This window comes from Heteronotia binoei, chromosome 14 (assembly GCF_032191835.1).
Source record: "Heteronotia binoei isolate CCM8104 ecotype False Entrance Well chromosome 14, APGP_CSIRO_Hbin_v1, whole genome shotgun sequence".
NCBI lineage: Eukaryota > Metazoa > Chordata > Lepidosauria > Squamata > Gekkonidae > Heteronotia > Heteronotia binoei.
This window is the reverse complement of record NC_083236.1, coordinates 61609454-61632626: the sequence shown is the minus strand read 5'-3', so window position 1 is coordinate 61632626 and position 23173 is coordinate 61609454. Positions and strand designations below refer to the sequence as shown.

General features: G+C 47.2%; 1 protein-coding gene across 1 annotated transcript in view; it reads left to right on the top strand.

The window, feature by feature from the left end:
• The first annotated feature begins 2294 nt into the window (after positions 1 to 2294).
• Positions 2295 to 23173, top strand: part of MPHOSPH6 (M-phase phosphoprotein 6) — a 33733-nt gene continuing 12854 nt past the window's right edge. Inside the window, exon 1 of the mRNA XM_060254251.1 lies at positions 2295 to 2478. Coding sequence (XP_060110234.1) covers positions 2428 to 2478 — 51 coding nt within the window. The 5' untranslated portion in view covers positions 2295 to 2427. The remainder of the gene's footprint in view (positions 2479 to 23173) is intronic.

Below are 23173 nucleotides of genomic sequence, written 5' to 3'. Positions count from 1 at the left end.
CATCCCTGATAACGGAGGACGGGATGATATATCCGTGGAGAACACTGGCGTGTACAGCAATCATATTTTCACGCGTCTGACTTGGCATGGGAAAAGGGAGGGAGACGTTGCTCCAGGTGTGCGGCTGAGACTCCCAGAAATTGCTGCCTGGCACCAACACACCATCCATCATTTTTTCCTCATCCTTAAAGTGGAAAAGAAGATGATCTATAGGTAGAAGATGCCGGCACGGATCCCAATCATTGCGCAGTATACTTGACGCTCTTTGAAGGAGGATTACACGAACGGTCAGTCTCGGAAATCAGACTATTAAGTTTATATCAAATTTCAACATACTGAAATACGTTCCGATCGTTTCAACGGTAATAGTTTAATCCTTTGGGGTTGTATTGATTGATTGATTTCAGAACCCACTCCGCATGCATTCCGTTACTCTTCGATGTCCTGGTTTTTTAAAAAAAGAGAGAGAGAAGAAAAAAGAGGACTTCCCTCCTTCCAACTTGTTCTCTGTGGGATGCCCTTGAAGCTGCTTTGGCAGCTTCTTTGAGCACAAATTAAAGCAACGCGGGGCCTTGCCGGAACCTGTCATCGTAAAGATATAACAGTGGTTTTCCTGCAGCAGCACAGGCTTTCGATTTGGGTTCCGTGCAAGGACTAGTTGTTGCCAGCTTCCAGGTGGGCCCTGGAGATCCCCTGCTTTTACAAGAGATCAGCTCCCCTGGAGAAAATGATAAACACAACTGGAACCGGCGTACTCAAGGGATAATAAAAGGGAATCAACGGAAACAATGTAACGTTCACCAAAGAGTGTCCCAATATATTTAGTGCAAACTGAATTGCACAAAAAGAACAGAACGCTGAGCATACGGTATGAAGAATGTCCCCACAAAGTCTTTCCGCAGCCTGAACGTCGGCTTCTTCTGAAAGACACAGGGGCGGGCAAAATCCTTTGAACTCAGCGTTCAACTCCAAATGGCACGGAGGAAGTAAGGAGGAACCGCTTACGGCAGGAATCCTTGCGATTTCGACAGAATATACTTCATCAGCCGACAGCACCTATAGAAGAGCATGCATCTCTCCATGTATAAAGAACATTTAGTTAAGGCTCCACATAACACCAAGAGGAGGCAAGGGATCTCCAGGGCCCACCTGGAGGGACGGTGGCTCAGTGGCAGAGCATCTGCTTGGTAAGCAGAAAGTCCCAGGTTCAATCCCCAGCATCTCCAACTAAAAGGGTCCAGGCAAACAGGTGTGAAAAACCTTAGCTTGAGACCCTGGAGAGCCGCTGCCAGTCTGAGTAGACAATACTGACTTTGATGTACCAAGGGTCTGATTAGGGTTGCCAAGTCCAATTCAAGAAATATCTGGGGACTTTGGGGGTGGAGCCAGGAGCAAGGGTGTGACAAGCATAACTGAACTCCAAAGGGAGTTCTGGCCATCACATTTAAAGGAACGGCACACCTTTTCAATTTCTTCCTTCCATAGGAAATAATGAAGGATAGGGGCACCTTCTTTTGGGGCTCATAGAATTGGACCCCCTGGTCCAATCTTTTTTAAACTTGGGGGGTACTTTGGGGAGAGGCACTAGATGCTATACTGAAAAATTGGTGCCTCTACCCCCAAAAAATAGGCCCCCCAGAGCCCCAGATACCAGCAGATCAATTCTCCATGATTTTCTACGGGAATAAATCTCCATAGGGAATAATAGAGTTCCCAGAAGACATTTCCTTCCCCTCCCCCCGCTTTCTGACGACCCTGAAGCAGGGGGAGGGCCTCCAAACCGGGGGATCCCCTGCCCCCACCTGCGGATTGGCAATCCTAGGTCTGATTCAGTATAAGGCAGCTTCATATGTTCATACTGTATACTCAGTGTTCTGTTCTTTTTGTTCAATTCCGTTTGCACTAAATATATTTGTACACTGTTTTGTGAAAGTTGCATTGTTTCCGGTGATTCCCTTTTATTATCCATTTTCTCCACGGGAGCTGATCTCTGCCAGCTGGAGATCTCCAGGCCCCACCTGGAGGCTGGCAACCCATCTCTGCTGAGCTCACCCAGCCCCTTCACACACCCTGAAGTCTCCACGTTCCACCCCCGGGATCTCCATGAGTAGCCCAACCTGGAGTTGGCAACCTTAGAAGACTCTCCCTATCCTGTATCCTTTTCTTTTTTCTTTTTTAAAAGGCGCAGACTCTAAGTGAGGGCAACACCAGGGCAAGACGTCAAAGCCAACGGCTTCGCTTGGGACCAAAGAGCATGCTCCGAAAGACTGCGCATGCTCCCTGGCGCTAACCGAAGCCGATCGTGTCACCAAGCTGCTCTCCCGGAGCTGCGCATGCGCACTGACACTCCGTCAGCCGCGGCCTGGTGCGAAAGAGCAAGTGGCGCCTTCGGCTCCGGAAAACGGAGGCTTCGTGTCCGCCGCTGCCATGGCTCGGGACGTGAAGAGCAAACTGTCCAAGAACCTGATGCGTATGAAGGTGAGGGGCAGCTGAGGAAAAGGAGGGTGGCGGCGGCGGCAAAAATAAGCTGAGCCGAAACACTTCGGGAAGAAGCGGCGGGAAAGGGGGAGGAGTCGAGTGTGCCGGAAAGACTTCGGATCCACTCGGGTTGCCTTCGTCCGCGAGTTCGAAGTTCTTCGGGCTCAGCACGAGGAACTTCGGGTTGGTGGCGGAAGGTGACCCGAGTGGATCCGAAGTCCTTCGGTTAGGACGAAGACGAGCCGAGCGGCTTCGAGTCTCGTGGAGAAAAGAAAGCTGAGCCGAACTGTGCCGACTTTATCCGAATGGGTTTCGCGAAAGCGAGCCGAGCGGCTTCGGGGACTAGGGAAAAGAAGCCAGAGGCTGACTCTGTTACAGTAGGGGTTGGGGGCATTCTTGACCCTGGCGCCTCTTGCTGCGGATTCTAGTCCCTGAAGGCGCTTCTTCTGCGATGTCAGGTTATGCTTGTCTTGTGCGTCAAGAAATGCACTCTGCACGTGCTCAGGAGCAGGCATAAAACTAAAGCTTCGATCTCTCCAGCATTGGGGGGAGGGTCAAGTGCCAAGTAATGCACATTGGGGCCAAAAATCCTAATTATAAATACAAGTTGATGGGGTGTGAACTAACCAAGAGAGAGATCTTGGGGTCGTGGTAGAGAACTCACTGAAAATGTCGAGACAGTGTGCGATTGCAATAAAAAAGGCCAACGCCATGCTGGGAATTATTAGGAAGGGAATTGAAAACAAATCAGCCCCTGTATGAATCGATGATGCGGCCTCATTTGGAGTACTGTGCACAATTCTGGTCACCACACCTAAAAAAAAATGTTTTAGCATTGGAAAAAGTGCAGAAAAGGGCAACTAGAACGATTAAAGGGTTGGAACAGAAAGGTTAAAAAGCTGGGGCTCTTTAGCTTGGAAAAACGTTGACTGAGGGGTGACATGATAAGAGGTTTACCAGGTTATGCATGGGATAAAGTGGAGAAAGAAGTACTTTTCTCCCCTTCTCACAATACGAGAACTCGTGGACATTCAATGATATTGCTGAACAGTCGGGTTTGAACTGATAAAAGGAAGTACTTCTTCACCCAAAGGCAGCTTCAAGAAGGGATTGGATAAACATCTGGAGCAGAGGTCCATCAGTGGCTATTAGCCACAGTGTATTGTTGGAACTCTCTATCTGGGACAGTGATGCTTTGTATTCTTGATGCTTGGGGTGGGGGGGGGGGCACAGTGGGAGGGCTTCTAGTGTCCTGGCCCCATTGGTGGCACTTGGGGTTTTTTGGCCACTGTGTGACACAGAATATTGAACTGCATGGGCCATTGACCTGATCCAACACAGCTTCTCTTATGTTGGGGAAACAGTTGCTGGTACAGAAATCAAGTCCAGGAGAGACACAGGAATACGCAAACAAACTTGCCTGGAAGCTGCTGGGAGCCAGTTTGGTGTAGTGGTTAAGTGTGTGGACTCTTATCTTGGGAGAACCGGGTTTGATACCCCACTCCTCTGCTTGCAGCTGCTGGAATGGTCTTGGGTCATTCATAGCTCTTGCAGAGGGCTCCTATCAGGTCCCCAAGCAACTGCCTGTCACCTGCTTCCTTCTCCCTCTCTCTTGCTTCCTTCTGCGTCACAGCTTGCTTTGCAAGGCTTGCTCGAACACACAGGAGCTACAGAGCAAAGCCTCTATTTTCTCCATTGGCTGAGGCTCCTCCCTTGGGGAGGAAGGGGGAAAGGCAGAGCTTGTTTTTCTCGGCTCTCTCAATTACACAGCAGAGCTACTGAGCCAAGCCTCTCTTCCTTCTATTGGCTGAGGCTCCCCCCCCCCTCCAGTCCTCTGGGGAAGGAAAGAAATAGCCAGAGCTTCCTTTGCCCTGTTCCTTGGATCCCATGGGAGAAATACAAAGGACAGTTTCTGGGAGAGCTCTCTCAGCCCCACCCACCTCACAGGGTGTCTGTTGTGGGGGAGGAAAGTAAAGGAGATTGTGCGCCACTCTGAGATTCAGCGTGGAGGGTGAGATATAAATCCAATATCTTCATCTTTTTTTTTTTGAAGTTATAAATTGTCTTTATTAAGCGATTTCAACATACAGAATGCAAAGGCATCCTTACATGTATTCATAACATACAAAATTTGCTTCATTCCACCCTGCAACATATCCCTTTAGATAACCAACAGGCAGGTGAAGGCATGGCCATATAATTTACTGAATCTGTCCCCTGTCAGCTCACCGCTGGTATTCAGACACAGACATTCACTAATGTTGATTAGTGCTCTTTATCCTGGAATCTTGTTTGACTTCAGTGGAGGAGAAGAAAAGGGCAATTTTATTTTGTGTGTTTTTGTAGGTAGATCTGGATTAGTGTCCAGTTTTAAGGCTTTAAGTAATAGCATACCCGACTGCTCATCAAATGCCTGAAAAGTCTTGCCTTGGTAGCGCACAGAAAGTTTCCCTGTTGGGTTCCAACGATATTTTACCTGGGCTTCTTGCAAGCGCTTGGTGACTGGCTTCAGTGATTTCCTGATGTTGAGAGCCTCTGCAGGTACATCATTGAGGACAAGAATATGGGAGCCTTTAAAGTCCAAGAAACCTTTTTCTCTTGCCACCTGCATTAGAGCGTTTCTGATGCTTAAATCCTGCAAAGTTATTAAAACATCTCTTGGGAGAGGCTTATTTGCAGCTTTAATAGATCCCAGCCCGTATGCCTTAGTAATAGCTATTGGGAAGGATTTATCAACATGGAGCACTGAGGAGAGCCATTGGGACATAAAGTCTGTAATATTTGAGTCTTGTTCTAATCCTTCCTCCAGCCCCCTGAATTTTAAATTATTCTGTCTCACTGTTGATTCCAGTGTGACCATTCTGTCTTTCATAGTCATTATGTCTTCCTGAGTTTGTTTGCTGTCATCTTTAAGGATCCTGCTGAGGTTCGTGGCTGATTCTGCAGTCTGTGCTGTGAGAGTCAGAGCTTCTGATATTTCTTGTAGCTTCTGTGTTGTTGGTCTCAAAGTTTCTTCCATTTTTTCAGTCAGAGTCTTTAACAAAGTAGCTTCCATTTCTTTAAAAGAGCTCTGGAGGGAGGAGTGGAAAGACTCTTGAAGGGTGTCTTGTAAGGATTTGATATTAGAGGCTTCCATAGACATCTCCTCTGTTGTTTCTGCCTCACCCGATTTTGCCGCCGCCATTTTTTCTCCGTTTAGTGTCCCGACTATTTTACAGGCCGGGTTTTTTGCTCTCAAATTTAGCGTGGTGTAGGAGCTTTATTGTCTCAAACCCGTAACCGCTACGTCTGTAAAGGTTTTAGAAAATGTCGTCAGGTGAGGACGCTATTTTTATTTTTGATTTTACTGTCCGTTTTAGTGAGTTTCGGGAGGGGGTTTAGGGAGCAGCAGGATCATGCGTCCACCATTGCTCGTGGCTACGCTCCGCCCCCCCCCCCCAATATCTTCATCTTCTTTCAAATTCTTGCTTGTGCCTCAGTTCAATACTAGTTAAGCTTGCCAAGTCTGAGTTGGGAAATTCCTAGTTTTGGGGATGGAGTTTGGGAAAGGTGGAACCTCAGTTGACCATAATGCCATAGACTCCACCCTCCAAGGAACCATTTTCTTCAGGGCAACTGATTTCTGTTATCTGGAGTGGGTTTGCCAGCCTTCAGGTGGGGCCTGGGGATCTTCTGCTTTTTTTTTTTGAAGGCATCCTTACATGTATTCATAACATAATTAAAACAACATTAGGCAAAATTAAACAAAAAATCATATTAAACCAAACTATATCTAAATAAACAAAAATCCCATATCTTCCCTAATGTACCATAAATTAAGCTTTTACAGATAAATTAGCTTTTTGTAATACTCTTTACTAGGAAGGCTAGTAAGGCTAGGAAGGCTGCTTTTTGCAACTGCTCTCCAGCTGGCAGAGATCAGCTCCTCTGGAGAAAATGGCTGCTTGGAAGGGTGGGCTCTATGGCATTGGACCATGAGGCCCATCACCTCTCCAAACCCCACCCTCTCCCAGATCCACCTCTGAAGTCTCCAGGTATTTTTTTTCCAACACAGAGCTGGCAACTGTAGTCTGAAGGCCAACTGTTAATCCAGGAGATCTCCAGGCCTCACATAGAGGTTCACATAGCAAAGCATGAAACTACAGTGTACAGTTTGAGGAACCACAAAATAACACTGTATCTTATTTAAATTAGTGTGTTATTGTTATTCATATGCTTATGCGCTCAGCAATACAAAGTTACATTTCCAGAGCCATAATTCATGTCTAGAATGCAACAACAGAAGTCGGTATAGAAGTCTCAAGTCAGTTTCCAAAATCTGGTCAATTTCCAGTAGAGTTCATCTGAGCTCTTGACTTTAGATAGATGATAAACTCTGGTCAATTTCCAGTAGTGTACCTCTGAGCTCTTGGCTTTATATGAGTGACGACACATCTCCCAGGTTTAAACTGGATGTGTTTCAAGAGGCTCTCCCTTCTTCAGATCACCATCATTAATTTTGGAACCGCTGCTCAAAATACAGTTTCACAGAGGCATGTGTCCAACCAGTGATACAGGCAGTCTCTCAATCTGCACGTGCTCAGGAGACCATGATTGTTTTGATAATCAGAAAGAGAGCCAGTGATTAACTTGATTGGTCTGTGCTTGTAAGTGGGGCCACAGCATTGTTCCATGCTTGTAAGCAGGGGTGGAATTCCAGCAGGAGCTGTTTTGCACATTAGGCCGCATGCATCTGATGTACCCAATCCTCCTGGAGCTTACAATAGGGCCGGTATTAAGAGCCCTGTAAGCTCCTGGAGGATTAGCTACATCAGGGGTGTGTGGCCTAATATGCAAAGGAGCTCCTGCTTGTAAGTAGGCCCCAAGTGTAAAGAACTATTAATTTAAACATTTGAGAGGAGAGGGTTTATCCAGCAGCCTAGCAAAGGCGAAACATGTTAATTTCCCTCTAGGAGGTACTGAATGTTGAAGACTGTGTCAGGTAAAGAAGCCAGGAATATACGAAGTGTTAGAAGAGTAAGACTGTCCGAGACCTATTTTCCATCAAACTGTTGTGATTCAGGATCATATGGGAAGCTGCCTTCTGCTGAATCAGACTCTTGGTCCATCAAAGGCAGAATTGTCTACTCAGACTGGCAGTCGCTTCCCAAGGTCTCAGGCAGAGAGGTCTTTCACAATACCTCTTTTCAACTTTTGTCTTGCGCTGTAGTATTCTCAAGAAGAAGATGATATTGGATTTATATCCCACTCTCCACTCTGAATTTCAGAGTCTCAGAGCAGCTCACCATCTTCTTTACCTTCCTCCCCCACAACAGACACCCTGTGAGGTGTGTGGGGCCGAGAGGGCTCTCACAGCAGCTGCCCTTTCAAGGACAACTCCTAGAAGAGCTATGACTGACCCAAGGCTATTCCAGCATGTGCAAGTGGAGGAGTGGGGAATCAAACCTGGTTTTCCCAGACAAGACTCCACACACTTAACCACTACACCAAACTGGCTCTCTTCTCAGTGTCTCTCAAGATGGTTAAGCACCTAAGTTTTAAAGCTGATGGAAGGTTCTCTCTTTTCTGGAAAGGCTGCCTGTTTATAAATCACAGGCTGTGATCTGTAGGTGAAGAACTTGTTACTTGCAATCATTTTAGTGCGGTTCTGGCTTGTCCGTTCTAAAGGTCGTTCTGTTACCAGCTCGTTTTGCATCAGCCGCTAATGTTGGAATCGTGCAACCGTGCCGATATTAACCATAATTTTTTTCAGCTCGTTTAACTATTTTTTTTAATTTTATCCTCAACTCATCAATGTGGTACTGTATGCGCTGGGATATTTAACAAAGCATTGAGTTCACCATTGCCCTTGGATTTGCGAGTCTGCTGTTAAGCCCAAAGTGAAATTAGTCTCGACTCAGTGGCTGATGGACTCCGTTTACATCTTATAATGCAATTCAGTCGAGAGCTGCCCGTCGCCGTAATTGATCGCTCCCTTTTCTGTGAACAACATCGATGTTTGAGTTGCCATTTATTTTTTTTTTAAAACTATAAATATTCATTAAATATTTATCCCTTAATATCGCCGTACCTTCATGGCTTGTTTGCTTTGGTTGATGGCGCATCGTTCCATTTTATTTCCGTGTTTGAGGATGTTGTTTAAAAATCCTTTTTTGGTCCAACCACCGTACCCGACGTATTATGTATTTAAACAGCATCTATTTTGGAACTGGGGAGTTTACATCGTTCCAAGGTCGCTGCGCATCTGCTGTAATTGAAACGTTCTTGGCGGATTTTACAAAAAAGTGGTGGCCATGCGTCTCTGCCGGGCTTCTGTTAGCATCTAGGTTGGGGGTCCCAGGGCTTTTTTTGTCGCAGGAACTCCTTTGCATATTAGGCTACACCCCCCGATGTAGCCAATCCTCCTGGAGCTTACAGGGCCCTTCTTGCAGGGCCTACTGTAAGCTCTAGGAGGATTGTCTACATCAGGGAGGGTGTAGCCTAATATGCAAAGGAGTTCCTGCTACAAAAAAAGCCGTGGGTGGGTCCCCAGCCTTTTTGGGCCAATGGCTACCATTGGAATTCTGAGATAGCATGTTGGATGCAGCCGCAAATTGGCTGCCACAGTAGGCAGGAAAAGGAAAGGTCCCCTGTGCAAGCACCAGTCGTTTCCAACTCTGGGGTGACGTTGCTTTCACAACGTTTTCATGGCAGACTTTTTACGGGGTGGTTTGCCATTGCCTTCCCCGGTCATCTACGCTTTCCCCCCTGCAAGCTGGGTACTCATTTTACCGACCTCAGAAGGATGGAAGGCTGAGTCAACCTCGAGCCAGCTACCTGAAAACCCAGCTTCCACCAGGGATCGAACTCAGGTCATGAGCAGAGCTTAGAACTACAGTACTGCAGCTTTAACACTCTGCGCCACGGGGCACAGCTTTCCTTCGATTGCTCAGTGAAGAATCTTGGGCTGTTGTGGTAGCTGCTGCTAAACTAACATTTAAAAATAATCTGTACAGCCAATCAGAAGCCTTCTTGGGCAAATGCCCTTCCTGGCCCCATCCGCTTTCTAAAAAAACTTCAGTGGGTGCCAGGGAAGATATTGGTGAGTGCCATGGTACTCACAGACATCCATGTTGGGGATTCCTGTTCTAGGAGGAATAGAGGAGGCATCCGTGGTATTCATGAAGTTCATTTAGGTATGTTCAGAGGTTTCTGTACCCTCAAGGGAGCTTCTGAATTTGGTGATACTACCTATATGAGTAGGGGTAGTACCTACCTCTTTCTTATTTGCCAGTTTAGTGCAGGGACTTTGATCTGAGAGAACCGGGTTTGAGTCCCCACTCCTCTACATGCAGCTGCTGATGTGACCTTCAGTCAGTCACAAGTTCTCACAGAGCTGTTCTGCTCAAGAGCAGTTCTGGGAGAGCTCTCTCAGCTCCACCTACCTCGTGGGCAGCGTTCCCTCTAAACTGAGTTAGTGTGAGCTAGCTCACTGGGGGTTTTTTAGTTTCCGATTCACATCTTTGCTCATGAAAAATGCCCCCGGAGCAAACTAATTTATGCAGCGGCTCTCAACATTGAATGCCAGTAGCTCACGAAGTAGAATTTTTGCTCACAGCTTAAAGGGAGTATTGCTCACAGAGTGTCTGTTATGGGGAGGGAAGGGAAAGGAGATTGTAAGCAGCTCTGAGACTCCTTCAGGTAGTAAAGCGTAGGGTATAAATCCGGTTTCCTCCACCTCCTCCTCCTCCTCTCTTTTCTACTTCTCCTCCTCCGCCATAAGGATAATACATGCTGAAAAGTGTCTTGTGTATGTGGATAATAGTCATACAGACCTTTGTAGGGATGCTTCCAAATTCCTCCTAAATTGGTATTCTTTCAGCATGCTATTTAAATCCAAGCTTCCTTATCATGCAATGCAGCTGCACATGTGTTCTTGGCTACTATCCAGTGTATGTTCTTGTTATTTGAGGCGCTCCGAGCAGGTTCTCTAGAGAGGCGCCATAGATATTTTTCTAAATAAGGAACGGAATGCATTTGGATAAATTTGGAGGTTCATTGCCATTATGATAGCGTGAACTTTTTTGCATATCTATTATGTATAACGTGCTTTCCCGGCAGTGTTCCCACTAAGCTGAGTTAGTGTGAGCTGGCTCACAGTTTTTTAGCCTCCGGCTCACACACTTTTGTCTTACCTCAGAAAAGACAGCCCCAGACCTATTTCATTTATGCAGCTGCTCGCAACTTTAATGCCAGTAGCTCATGAAGTGGGGTTTTTGCTCACAAGACTCCACAGCTTAGAGGGAGTATTGTTTCCCAGATGCCTATTGTGTACGTATTGCACAAGTAAAACTCAGCCAACATGTGCAGGAGATTGTCTAAATCAGGGGTGTCAAACATGTGGCCCAGGGGCCAAATCAAGCCCCCAGAGGGCTCCTATCAGGCCCCCAAGCAACTGGCTGTCATCTGCTTCCTCTCTCTTGCTCCCTTCTGCATCACAGCTTGCTTTACCAGGTTGTCTCAATCACATAGCAGAGCTACTGAGCCAAGCTTCTCTTCCTTCTACTGGCTGAGACTCCTTCCTCTCCTGGTCCCCTGGAGAAGGAAGGAAAGAGCCAGAGCTTCCTTTGCCCAGTTCCCTGGATCTCATGGGAGAAATACAAAGAAAGCATCTTTAAGATCTAGTGCTAAAGTGTTAAGGATGTTTTAAGTTAAAAAAAAAAATCTTTGTGTTTTTCTGTGTCCTTTCTAAAGTTTATATCTCTGCTACCTAGTTGTAAATAGGTACACACGTTGCTCAGCCCAACCCAAAATGGCTTGGCCCAACAAGAACTTTTATGTCAGATTCAGCCCTCATAACAAATGTATTCGACACCCCTGGTCTAAACAATAATGATATTGGATTTATATCCCGCCCTCCACTCCGAATCTCAGAGCAGCCCACAATCTCCTCCCCCACAACAGACACCCTTTGAGGTGGGTGGGGCTGAGAGGGGTCTCAAAGCAGCTGCCCTTTCTAGGACAACTCCTGAGATAGCTATGACTAACCCAAGGTCATTCCAGCAGCTGCAAGTGGAGGAGTGGGGAATCAAACCCGGTTCTCCCAGATAAGAGTCTGCACACTTAACCACTACACCAAACCGGCTCTCGTGATCCACCGTTATACACCCTCTCCATTCCCGAAAGGTTTGTTAACCGAGCTTCAGCTGATACAGAACGGAACGGGTCGACTGGATGTGGAATGGGTTGACTGACATCCATCTGATCCTAAATTCTTTGCATCTTTGCTTTGGAAATAAGACGCTGAGTCCTTCCCACGGTGAACATTTTTGTTTTTAAGCGTCAGCACTAAGCAGGAGTTGCTAATGAAGCAAACATTTTCCTCGCCTGCTGTTTGGGCCTGCTGTATGAGCAAGGTTTTTTTTTTTTTAAAAAAAATACCTATTTGCTGATCGAAAAGTATATCCTTTTCTCCAGCCGCATGAAAGCGGAAGGTAGTTTTCTTCTGCCCTGGCACTCCCCGGGATACTGGGTCAAATAACACCAGCAAATTGGCTTTCGCTAGAGGCTAATCTCCACGGTGTCCCCAAATTCGTCACTGCAGACCTTGTTGAGAGTCAAGTGTGCCTTAGGTCCTGGATGAACATAGACGCCAACGCTTTGAAGAGAAAGATGTTGAAAGGGGGAAGTAAAGCAAAACGCAGCTATCGCAGTCACAGCTGAAGCTCGGTTAACAAACCTTTTGGGAACAGAGAGGGTGTATCACAGTGGATCGTTGATCACTGTTGCAAATTCTCCTGGAATTCCTTTGCTGCGAGTCTGCTTTTTCTTTCTTGCTTCAAGAGGTAGTTTGATCATGGAGCAATCATGATCCGGTTGTCAGGGCAAGAAAAATCCCAGATAATTTAGCAGGGCATGAAAAATCCCAGCTACCTAAGCAGTCAGCTGTTCAGTTTTCAGACAGACCTTTTCTCATCTGACTTGTCTGCTGAGCGATCTGTGTATGCTTGAGGCTGAAGCCTTGAATGTTATGGAAGTTAGGACAGGCGTGGCTGAACTGTGACCTGGGAGCCACGTGTAGCTCTTTCACACGTATTGCGTGGCTCTTGAAGCCCCCATTGGCCAGCTTGGAGAAGGCATTTGTCTGTTTCAATCACTTCACCAAGCCAGTTGGCAGCTTGGCGAATACATTTAAGGTTGCTTTCTTTCTACCTCTCCCTCCCTACTCCATCTATTTGTTTTCCCTCCCTCCAAATCTGATACTTATGTCTTGTGGCTCTCAGACATGTGATGTTTATTCTACATGGCTCTTAAATTAAGCAAGTTTGGCCACCCCTTTGTTAGGGGTACAGTACATACAGAACGTTGGTCTTTTAGGCCAGTGGCCCCCAACATTTTTGGCACCAGGGATCAGTTTTGTGGAAGACAATTTTTCCATGGATCGTTGGGGGGGGGGGGCGGCGGTACTGAGTTTTTTGCTGCCCCAGACTGCCCCCCACCTGTGCCCCATCCCTGCCCCCATAGGGGGTCTTTAAATCGGGAGGGGGGAGACTGGAGCTGTTTCTTCCGCCTCCCCGCTAGGTGACCAGGTGGCAGAAGCGGCCAATCTGCCTCTCCCTCCCATTTAAAGACCCCTGCCAATCAGCTGATCAGAGGGGGCCTATAAATGAGGGGTAGTCTTAAGGTCACAGCAGCGCTGCCCCTTCTGCCAGTCCAGGACTCAGGTGGACGAAGGAGGTGGTGTGGGCTTTCTCCACGATCCAGTTGCTAGCAGGCCACGGACCATGGTCGGGGACCCCGTCTTAAGCCACTTGTCCACACAGGACAAACCGTGGTCTCAGCAACGCATTCCGTTTTCCCCTGTAGCTGCAAGTTAGAAGAGGTGAGCAAACGGCATTTCAGTAAAGCTTGGATCCCAACTCTCACGGGGAGAGCAGCTGGGTTTTTTTGTGTGCAGAAGCTCCTAAGTTAAGTTCCCAGTGTCTCAATTACGTTTGTCTGTGTCCTTAAAAAGTTTATATCTCCTCTACTTAATCTTAAATTGTTACACGCATAGCCTGGCCCGACACTGTCCAGCCCAGCCAGACAAGAGATCCATCCCTCATAACAAATGAGTTTGACACCCCTGGCCTAGGGTCTGCTCCACTGACCTTGACGCACCAATGGTCCGATTTGCTATAAGGCAGCTTCCCAAGTTCAAAGCTTAGAGAAACAGTATTGTTCATCTTGAATACCAGCTGACATACATATGATGTGTAGATTGCCAGAGGCCATTGGCTTGTTTCCAGAAGGGCCCTATGTGCTGGTGAACTCTCCGGCTGGTCCCGACATGCTGGGCTGACTGCAGATGTCAAAGTCCGTTCCTTGGCATTAAATCAGACTTGGACGGGAGAATGCTGGTGCAGCTCGAAAGCAAAAGGCCTGCTTTTCCACAGCTTGATATTAACCACCACCCCCTTCCCGTTCCAGGGTTTCGTATTGGAAGAAGGGCCAGACGAATGCTCATTTGGAACATTTTATTTTCTTTACAGCTGTTGCAGCCAACAGCTAGATATTTTTATCCGAAGCACTTTTGGAGTCTGTCTTTCTTTCTTTCTTTCTTTCTTTCTTTCTTTCTTTCTTTCTTTCTTTCTTTCTTTCTTTCTTTCTTTCTTTCTTTCTTTCTTTCTTTCTTTCTTTCTTTCTTTCTTTCTTTCTCTCTTTCTCTCTTTCTCTCTTTCTCTCTTTCTCTCTTTCTCTCTTTCTCTCTTTCTCTCTCTCTCTTTCTCTCTCTTTCTCTCTCTCTCTCTTTCTCTCTCTCTCTCTCTCTTTCTCTCTTTCTTTCTTTCTCTCTTTCTCTCTCTCTCATGGGAGGAATTTTTGCTCATTGAGACTTTTAATTGACCAACCGATTTTCTCGATTTGCTTGGCGCCTCATTCATTGCCTCATCCTCTTTCCCCCGCCCCGCACTTTATTTCTCCTCTTCAATCTTGGTTCAGTTTTGATACTGTGTTGAGTTCATATGTAAGGCGGTGAGCACGGTTTTTTTCTCCGCCATTTCAGTAAGAAGTGGGTGTTTTTTATGTGGCGGCGTCTTGGATTTCTGGCCCTGCAAATTCGCGTAGAAACATAAGACGTTTCAAGAGAAAAATGACTCAGTGCAAAGTTGGCTTGCATCCTTACCCTCTCCCTGTGTTGTCATTGGCTTCTGTTGAAACATAGATTGCTGTCTCCTTGGGGCAGGGATCTTTTTCCTTGTTTAAGAAGAAGACTGCAGATTTATACTCCACCCTTGTCTCTGAATCAGAGACTCAGAGCAGTTTACAATCTCCTATATCAGGGGTGGCCAACGGTAGCTCTCCAGATGTTTTTTTGCCTACAACTCCCATCAACCCCAGCCATTGGCCATGCTGGCTGGGGTTGATGGGAGTTGTAAGCAAAAAACATCTGGAGAACTACCGTTGGCCACCCTTGTCCTATATCTTCTCCCCCCACAACAGAGACCCTGTGAGGTGAGTGGGGCTGAGAGAGCTCTCCCAGAAGCTGCCCTTTCAAGGACAATTCTGTGAGAGCTATGGCTGACCCAAGGGTGTTCCAGCAGCTGCAAGTGGAGTAGAGAATCCAATCCGGTTCTCCCAGATAAGAGTTAGCACACTTAACCGCTACACCAAACTGGCTTTAAGTTATTTGGCTGTAGCTGCATACTATAAAGTTATTTATTTATGCTATTTGTGGTCTGCTTTTCTCACTTGGGCTCAAGGTGGATTACACAGATTGCATCAATGCAGTCGACCAATGGGACATTCAATAAGCAACACCGGGCAGTAGAATCGACTAGAAGTCTGAAAACAGGACTGAAGGAAAGCATAAGTGTTAACATGATACATTAAATGCAAAATCCCTTAGCAGGATCCTATTTTTCAGCAATCTATACCCACTAGTTTAGACCACAGTCCCTCATAATTTTTTCCCCAAGTAAGTTTGTAAACCATTTTGTATAGTGCTACCCTATTGCCTGCGTAGATAAACCATCTTGAATAATCCAGTTTTCCATAAATTCAGGTTTAAGGTTGCTGTGTCTGACTCAGGAAGTATCTGGGGACTTTGGGGGTGGAGCCAGGATACTTTGCCATTCCCTAAAATAAGTACAATACAGCAGTGTGGTTCCCCTGAACACACTTCAACTAAATGAAATTGAAATTTGTCAGACCCCCCACAAGTCCCCTTGTCAGGTTTTGAAAGCATTTCCAAGCATGATTTTTTTAAAGGGACATACACTCACGCTCACAAAACAGCCAAAATATATAGCACTTGCAAGCCAACACTTTTGTGATCTCGTTGGGGCAGTTTACTCGACGGAGTTGCTGAATGTAACCATCTGCTTTATTCCAGCCAGCTTCTTCAGACAGGAACAGGAAAGGAGAGCAGCCTAGGGGGTGGAGTTTTCCTCCATTCCATAATCAGGTTCTGCTGCTGAGATTTAAAGGCGCACACAGGTTCCAAAATGCAAACAGTTGCAAGCATCTCCTAACCCTGCTGTGGTTTAAAGGCACATGGTGTTGGGGCGGGGCTTTCCCTTGCCAGCCAGCTGACTGGCGGCGGGGAGGAGCCTGCGAAACCAGGGGATCCCCTGCTGAGACCTGGGGACTGGCAAGTCTAATTCAGGTGGTCGCCGTGTTGGTCTGAAGCAGCAAGACAAAGTTTGAGTCCAGCGGCACCTTTAAGACCAACACAGTTTTATTTGAGGCATACATTTCCATGTGCATGCATGAATGGGATCCAGTCTGGTGTAGTGGTTAAGTGCATGGAGTCTTATCTGGGAGAACCGGGTTTGATTCCCCACTCCTCCACTTGCAGTGCTGGAATGGCCTTGGGTCAGCCATAGCTCTGGCAGAGGTTGTCCTTGAAAGGGTGGCTGAAAGAGCCAGTTTGGTGTAGTGGTGAAGTGTGCAGACTCTTATCTGTGGACTCTGATCTGTGGACTCTTATCTGGGAGAACCGGGTTTGATTCCCCACTCCTCCACTCGCAGCTGCTGGAATGGCCTTGGGTCAGCCAGAGCTCTCTTATCTGGGAGAACTGGGTTGGATTCCCCACTCCTCCACTCGCACCTGCTGGAATGGCCTTGAGTCAGCCATAGCTCTCTTATCTGGGAGAACCGGGTTTGATTCCCCACTCCTCCACTTGCAGTGCTGGAATGGCCTTGGGTCAGCCAGAGCTCTCTTATCTGGGAGAACCGGGTTGGATTCCCCACTCCTCCACTTGCAGCTGCTGGAATGGCCTTGGGTCAGCCAGAGCTCTCTTATTTGGGAGAACTGGGTTTGATTCCCCACTCCTCCACTTGCAGTGCTGGAATGGCCTTGGGACAGCCAGAGCTCTCTTATCTGGGAGAACCGGGTTGGATTCCCCACTCTTCCACTTGCAGCTGCTGGAATAGCCTTGGGTCAGCCAGAGCTCTCTTATCTGGGAGAACCGGGTTTGATTCCCCCCTCCTTCACTTGCAGCTGCTGGAATGGCCTTAAGAACATTTGTTTGTTTGTTTGTTTATTTTAGTAGATTTATATTCCCCATAATGGGCTCAGGGTGGATCACAAGCATGATAAAACAGTAAAAATCCAACAATAAAACCATAAAACAATCAACAAACCCTTAGCAGGATCCTATTTTTCCAACAATAAAACCATAAAACAATCAACAAACAATCAAAATATGCATCAGGGATGGTACAGTGCGTTTTATAGATTAAGATATAGATATCATAAGTGCCATAGATGTCATAGCTGTAGGCCCGATATAGTTGGTCAGTGTAGGGAGGTCTGTTAGATGATGTGAGTACTAAGGTGAAGACGCCCTCTTGCCTCAACCAAAGACCTGGCAGAATGGCTCCGTTTTGCAGACCCTACGGAATGGTAGTAAGTCCGGTAGGGCCCAGATTTCCGTAGGGAGCTGATTCCACCAGGCCGGAGCGAGGGCCGAAAAGGCTTTGGCCCTGGTCGAGGCAAGCCGGACGTCGTAAGAGAACATAAGAGAGGCCACGTTGGATCAGACCAATGGCCCATACAGTCCAACACTCTGTGTCACGCAGTGGCCAAAAAGCTTTGGGTTAGCCGTAGCTCTCGCAGAACTGTCCTTGAAAGGGCAGCTTCTGGGAGAGCTCAGCCCCACCCACGCCACAGGGTGACGGTTGCGGGGGAGGAAGGTAAAGGAGATTGTGAGCCACTCTGAGATTCAGAGCGGGGGGCAGGATACAAATCCAACATCGTCGTTGTCTTTGTCTTCTTTGCATAGCTTACAGAAAACCAGAAGAGCGAAAGCCTTCCTGGCTACCTTAGGCAGGTTATCCCACAAATTAGGGGCCGTAGCCGAGAAAGGGAAATGTATGGGCAGTTGCTGAATTTGCCCATTTGCATGTTGGCACCTGCAGAAGACTCTGCTCCGGTGAGCAAAACTGGCCTGGCAGAGCATATGAGGAGAGGCGTTCTCGCGGATACGAGCGTCCAAGGACATGAAGGGCTTTGTTACGTGGTAGCGAATACCTTAAAATTGAGCCCGGTTAACTGATGGGCAGCCAGTGAAGAGCCTACAGGATGGGAGTAATATCCATGCTCCATCGAGCTTTTGATAAATTACAGGGCATAATAAACATGCCCTTTCACTGTTTTCTCTTTGCTAGGGGCCGTGGCTGTTTTCTGAGACTCAGCTCTGTCCCAGTTTTCGCCTGTCCTTTTTGCCTTCAGGGATGCCTTGTTGAATGTTCTTCTCCCCCCCCCCCCCCCCCCGCTTTTTTGTTAGCGCGAGTTGTTAACTGCTGCGCCTCTTCAGATTTTTAGCTCCTTAGGCAGGCCGTCTTGAGCGGAGGAGGTGGAAAAATCTGATCTCCGGCGCACATGACCGTTAAGGCACCAGGTATTGCTAAGCTTGCTCCTTCCCACGCTGGCAGGATTTTGAATGCCTGTTAAAGCAGCGTAACGCAGTTATATATATTTTTTTTTTCTTGCACATCTGAAGTCCAAAGAACCCTGTTGGCGAGGCAGGCCTTTGCAAAACCCAGGAATGCGGTGCACGCAAGACGGAGCAGAGCCCTTGGCGTTCTTTAATTAGAGGCGATGCTCCTTGGTCTGGACAAGGGAGCTGCGATTTTTTGGGTTGTGAGATGGTGGAGAGATGAGTAGCAGTAACGGGGAAATCCAGTGCTGGCCTTCCAGGCGTCCTCTTTCAGCACGCTGGCAGTAGAGAAACAATGCTGTGACTCACAACAGTTGCACTTGAAGGACACGCGGTTCTGCTTTGGAGCGTTCTAAAAGTTTTCTGACCAAGATTACTTTTTAACGCTGGATCGTTTGTTTGTTTGCCGTTAAGCTGCGGACTACTGATGGTGACCCTGCCGGAGTGTTAAACTCATTTGTTATGAGGCCCGGATCTGACATAAATGAAACCTTGTCAGGCTGGGCCATGTGTGTACCTATTTAAGATTAGGTAGTAGAGATATAAACTTTGTTAAGGACACAGACAAACACAAAGTTGTTGGGGTTTTTTTCTCCGGTGAGATCCAAGGAACTGGGCAAAAGAAGCTCTGGCTCTTTCCTTCCTTTCCCAGGGGACCAGGAGGAGAAGGATCTTCAGCCAATAGAAGGAAGAGAAGGTTGGCTCAGTAACTCTGCTGTGTGATTGAGAGAGCCTGGCAAAGCAAGCTCTCCCTCCCCTCCTTCCTCTCCAAGGGAGGAGCCTCAGCTGATGGAGAAAATAGAGACTTTGCTCTGTAGTTCCTGCGCGATTGAGCAAGCCTTGCAAAGCAAGAGGGAGGAAGCAGATGACAGCCAGTTGCTCAGGGGCCTGATAGGAGCCCTTTGGGGGCCTGATTCGTCCCCCGGGCTGCATGTTTGACACCCCTGCTATAGGGTGTTCAAGGCAAGAGATGTTCAGAGGTGGTTTGCCATTGCCTGCCACTGTGCAACAGCCCTAGACTTCCTTGGTGGTCTCCAGGTCTCATTTGGGGCAGGAGCTCACAGGAGCAGAGCTCCAGAACCTCTAAATTTTATTGCACTTTCTTTCTTACCTCCCCCTCCAAACAAAAAACAACAACAACAGCAACCAAAAACCCTGCTTCTGGGCTCCATTGTTCAACCCCCTGCGAGAATTTTGCTGAATTCTTAAGATTTGACAAATTATCTAATTTCCCCCCCACCACCACCGAAAAATGGAAAAAGTCACCTAAACATACAAACCAGGCAGATTGAAATCTTCCTCATGCCACTGTGAACATACGAACACACGAAACTGCCTTCTACTGAATCAGACCCTCGGTCCATCAAAGTAAGTGTTGTCGACTCAGACTGGCAGCGGCTCTCCAGGGGCTCAAGCTGAGGTTTTTCACGCCTCCTTGCCTGGACCCTTTTTAGTTGGAGATGCCGGGGATTGAAACTGGGATCTTCTGCTTACCAAGCAGATGCTCTACCACTGAGCCACAGTCCTTCCCCTTAGACATAAGAACATAAGAAGCTGCCTTATACTGAATCAGACCCTCAGTCCATCAAAGTCAGTATTGTCTACTCAGACTGGCAGCGGCTCTCCAGGGTCTCAAGCTGAGGTTTTTCACGTCTCCTTGCCTGGACCCTTTTTGGTTGGAGATGCCGGGGATTGAACCTGGGATCTTCTGCTTACCAAGCAGATACTCTACCACTGAGCCACCGTCCCTCCACTTAGACAAAAGAACATATGAAGCTGCCTTCTACTGAATCAGACCCTCCTGGGTCCATCAAAGTCAATCTTGTCTACTCAGACTGGCAGCGGCTCTCCAGGGCCTCAAGCTGCGGTTTTTCACGTCTATTTGCCTGGACCTTTTTTTAGTGGAGATGCCGGGGATTGAACCTGGGACTTTTTGCTTCCCAAGCAGATGCTCTGCCACTGAGCCACTGTCCCTCCCCACACAGGAGAAAGTAATTTAAAAAGTATAATGGGAGTAAGAGCAATGCTGGGTTTTAAATGATATTTTAATGTTGAATCAGACCCTCTGTCCATCAGTCAGTATTGTCTTCTCAGACTGGCAGCGGCTCTCCAGGGTCTCAAGCTGAGGTTTTTCACACCTATTTGCCTGGACCCTTTTTAGTTGGAGATGCCGGGGACTGAACCTGGGACCTTCTGCTTCCCAAGCAGATGCTGTACCACTGAGCCACCGTCCCTCCCCACACAGGAGAAAGTAATTTAAAAAGTATGATGGGAGTAAGGTTTTATTACGGTAATAGTAATTCAAGAAGCCTTTCAAGGTAGATTCTGAGCTGATATAATTGAGTACCCCTTCCGGTGATGTCGGGGTGTGTGTGTGTGACATATGCAAATGGGTTGCGCTAATGAGCTCCAACATCTCTTTCTCTATTAAATGACCCATGGTGGTCTCCAGTCCAGGTTCTAGCTAGGTTAACTCTGCTTGGCTTACAAGATCAGGCTAGCCTGGGGTACCCAGAACAGTGCTGGGTTTTAAATTGAAAGGATACAACAGTTTTGTGCACGCCTTGTTGGTCAAAGAAACTCTCTCTTGCAGATTTAAGGAGAAGTTTATTTATAGTTATTTATAGTTTAAAAATTCCCTTTCAGTTCAGTTCAGTACATTTATTGGCATGTTATAAACATAACAAAAGGGGTGAGTACAATTTTAGCATTACAAAGGGAGAAATTTCCCCTCAGAGTATTTCACCTTATGCTCCCAAATCCTCATAGCAATTAGAAAATACCTTGCTAAAGGTAACGGTAGTCCCCTGTGCAAGCACCAGTCGTTTCCGACTCTGGGGTGATATTGCTTTCACAACATTTTCACAGCAGACGTTTTATAGGGCGGTTTGCCGTTGCCTTCCCCAGTCATCTACACCCCCCCCCTCAAGCTGGGAACTCATTTTACCAACCTCAGAAGGATGGAAGACTGAGTCAACATCAAGCCGGCTACCTGAACCCAGCTTCCGCTGGGATTGATCTCAGGTCATGAGCAGAGCTTAGGACTGCATGTTATATAAGTTATATCCAACAGAAGATATAAAGCAAGCCTTGCATCTGGATATCCATGGAATTTGCACAGAAGAGAGCTAATTATGAAATCCACAGTTTAAATGATACTTTAATGTTGCTGAGAAAGCCTGGTTCAGTTTTGGTTTATTAACCGGACAGCCCTGAACCGAATCCCCAAACTGAAACCCCGAACAAAGCCTTCCTGATCTGAACCAGATGGGGTCCCCCCTACTGACACACGTGTCACTTCTGGGCTGCATTGGGTGCCCACCTGCATTGTCCAGAAGTGACACGAGCATGTCAGTCTCCCCCCCCCTCTAGGTCTGGGGAAGGGTGCTCGGGGCGGGGGGCAATGCCAGTGAGGGCACCCTCCAGAATAGCCATTTTCTCCCGGGGAACTGTCATCTGGAGATTACCTGTAATTCTAGATCTCCAGGCCCTGCCTGGAGGTTGGAAACCCTGCACTGAATATGGAATCAGCTGCCAACGTCCGATGACTCTGCCCAGTGCTGGGTGAGCCATTCTAGTCCCTCTCCCGTTTGCCCCATTCGTGCTTCCATTATTAAAATACTTAATTGATACTTGAAGTTGTCCACATTCAGCATCTTAGTTGCGCTCCCCGAAGATGAAAACTTGTTCATGCGTTCTAAAGTCTTGCTTGCTTGGGGCTTTTTTTTTTTGCCTCATCAATGAAGCTTTCCCTGCAATTCTGAAATATATTTTGCAGCGCTAAGACAAAGCATCAGAAGTTCGATAATTATGCCTATAGAAGAGCTGGGCGCGAAAGCAATAGTCTTGCCGATTCACCGTATTTCTTACCCCGCCATTTTCAGGAATTTCTAAAACACATTCTGGTGCCAAATAATACTTTTAAATAAAAGGATCAATTAGGATTTTGAGGATCCGCAAGGCGGATTATCTCAAACAGCAGTAAGAATTAAGTATAAAAACATGTTAAGGCCATTCCCTAACCAGAGCATTAGTATTAGTACAATAAGCTTTTAAAAATAAGAATTATAAAAGCATTGGGGAGTTTTAAGAAAAGCAATTTATCCTCCACAGAAGTTCTACAAAGCTGCAGTTTTGTAAATCTTTGGAGGAGATAATCGTTCTGCATTTTCTGTGGAAGGGTTCTCGGGGGGATCTAGACAGCTCCACGCCGCACTTTTAGGTAGAGCTGACGCATTCCTGATATTCCGGAACATTTTGGGGGTGAAGCCAGGGGAAGGCAGAATTTGGGGAAAGGAGGGAGCGCAGGCAGAGAACGAGCCCATAGCGTCTACCTTCCCAAGTGGCCATTTGCTTTAGGGGAGTTGGTATCTGCTGCTGTGGTCACTGTTTGCTTTAAGCCAGGGGTGTCAAACATGCAGTTTGGGGGCCAAATCAGGCCCTCGGAGGGCTCCTATTAGGCTGTCATCTGCTTCCTTCTCCCTCTCTCTTGCTCCCTTCTGCATCACAGCTCACTTCACAAGGCTTGCTCAACTGCACAGGAGCTACAGAGCAAAACCTGTATTTTCTCCTCCCTTGTGGAGGAAGGAGGGGGGGGAAGAGCTTGCTTTGCCAGGCTCCCTTAACTGCACAGCAGAGCTGCTGAGCCAAGCCTCTCTTCCTTCTATTAGCTGAGGCTCCTCCCCACCCTCAGTCTGCTGGGGAAGGAAGGAAAGAGCCAGAGATTCCTTTGCCCAGTTCTCTGGTTTCCATGGGAGAAATACAAAGAAAGCACCTTTAAGACCAATGAGTGC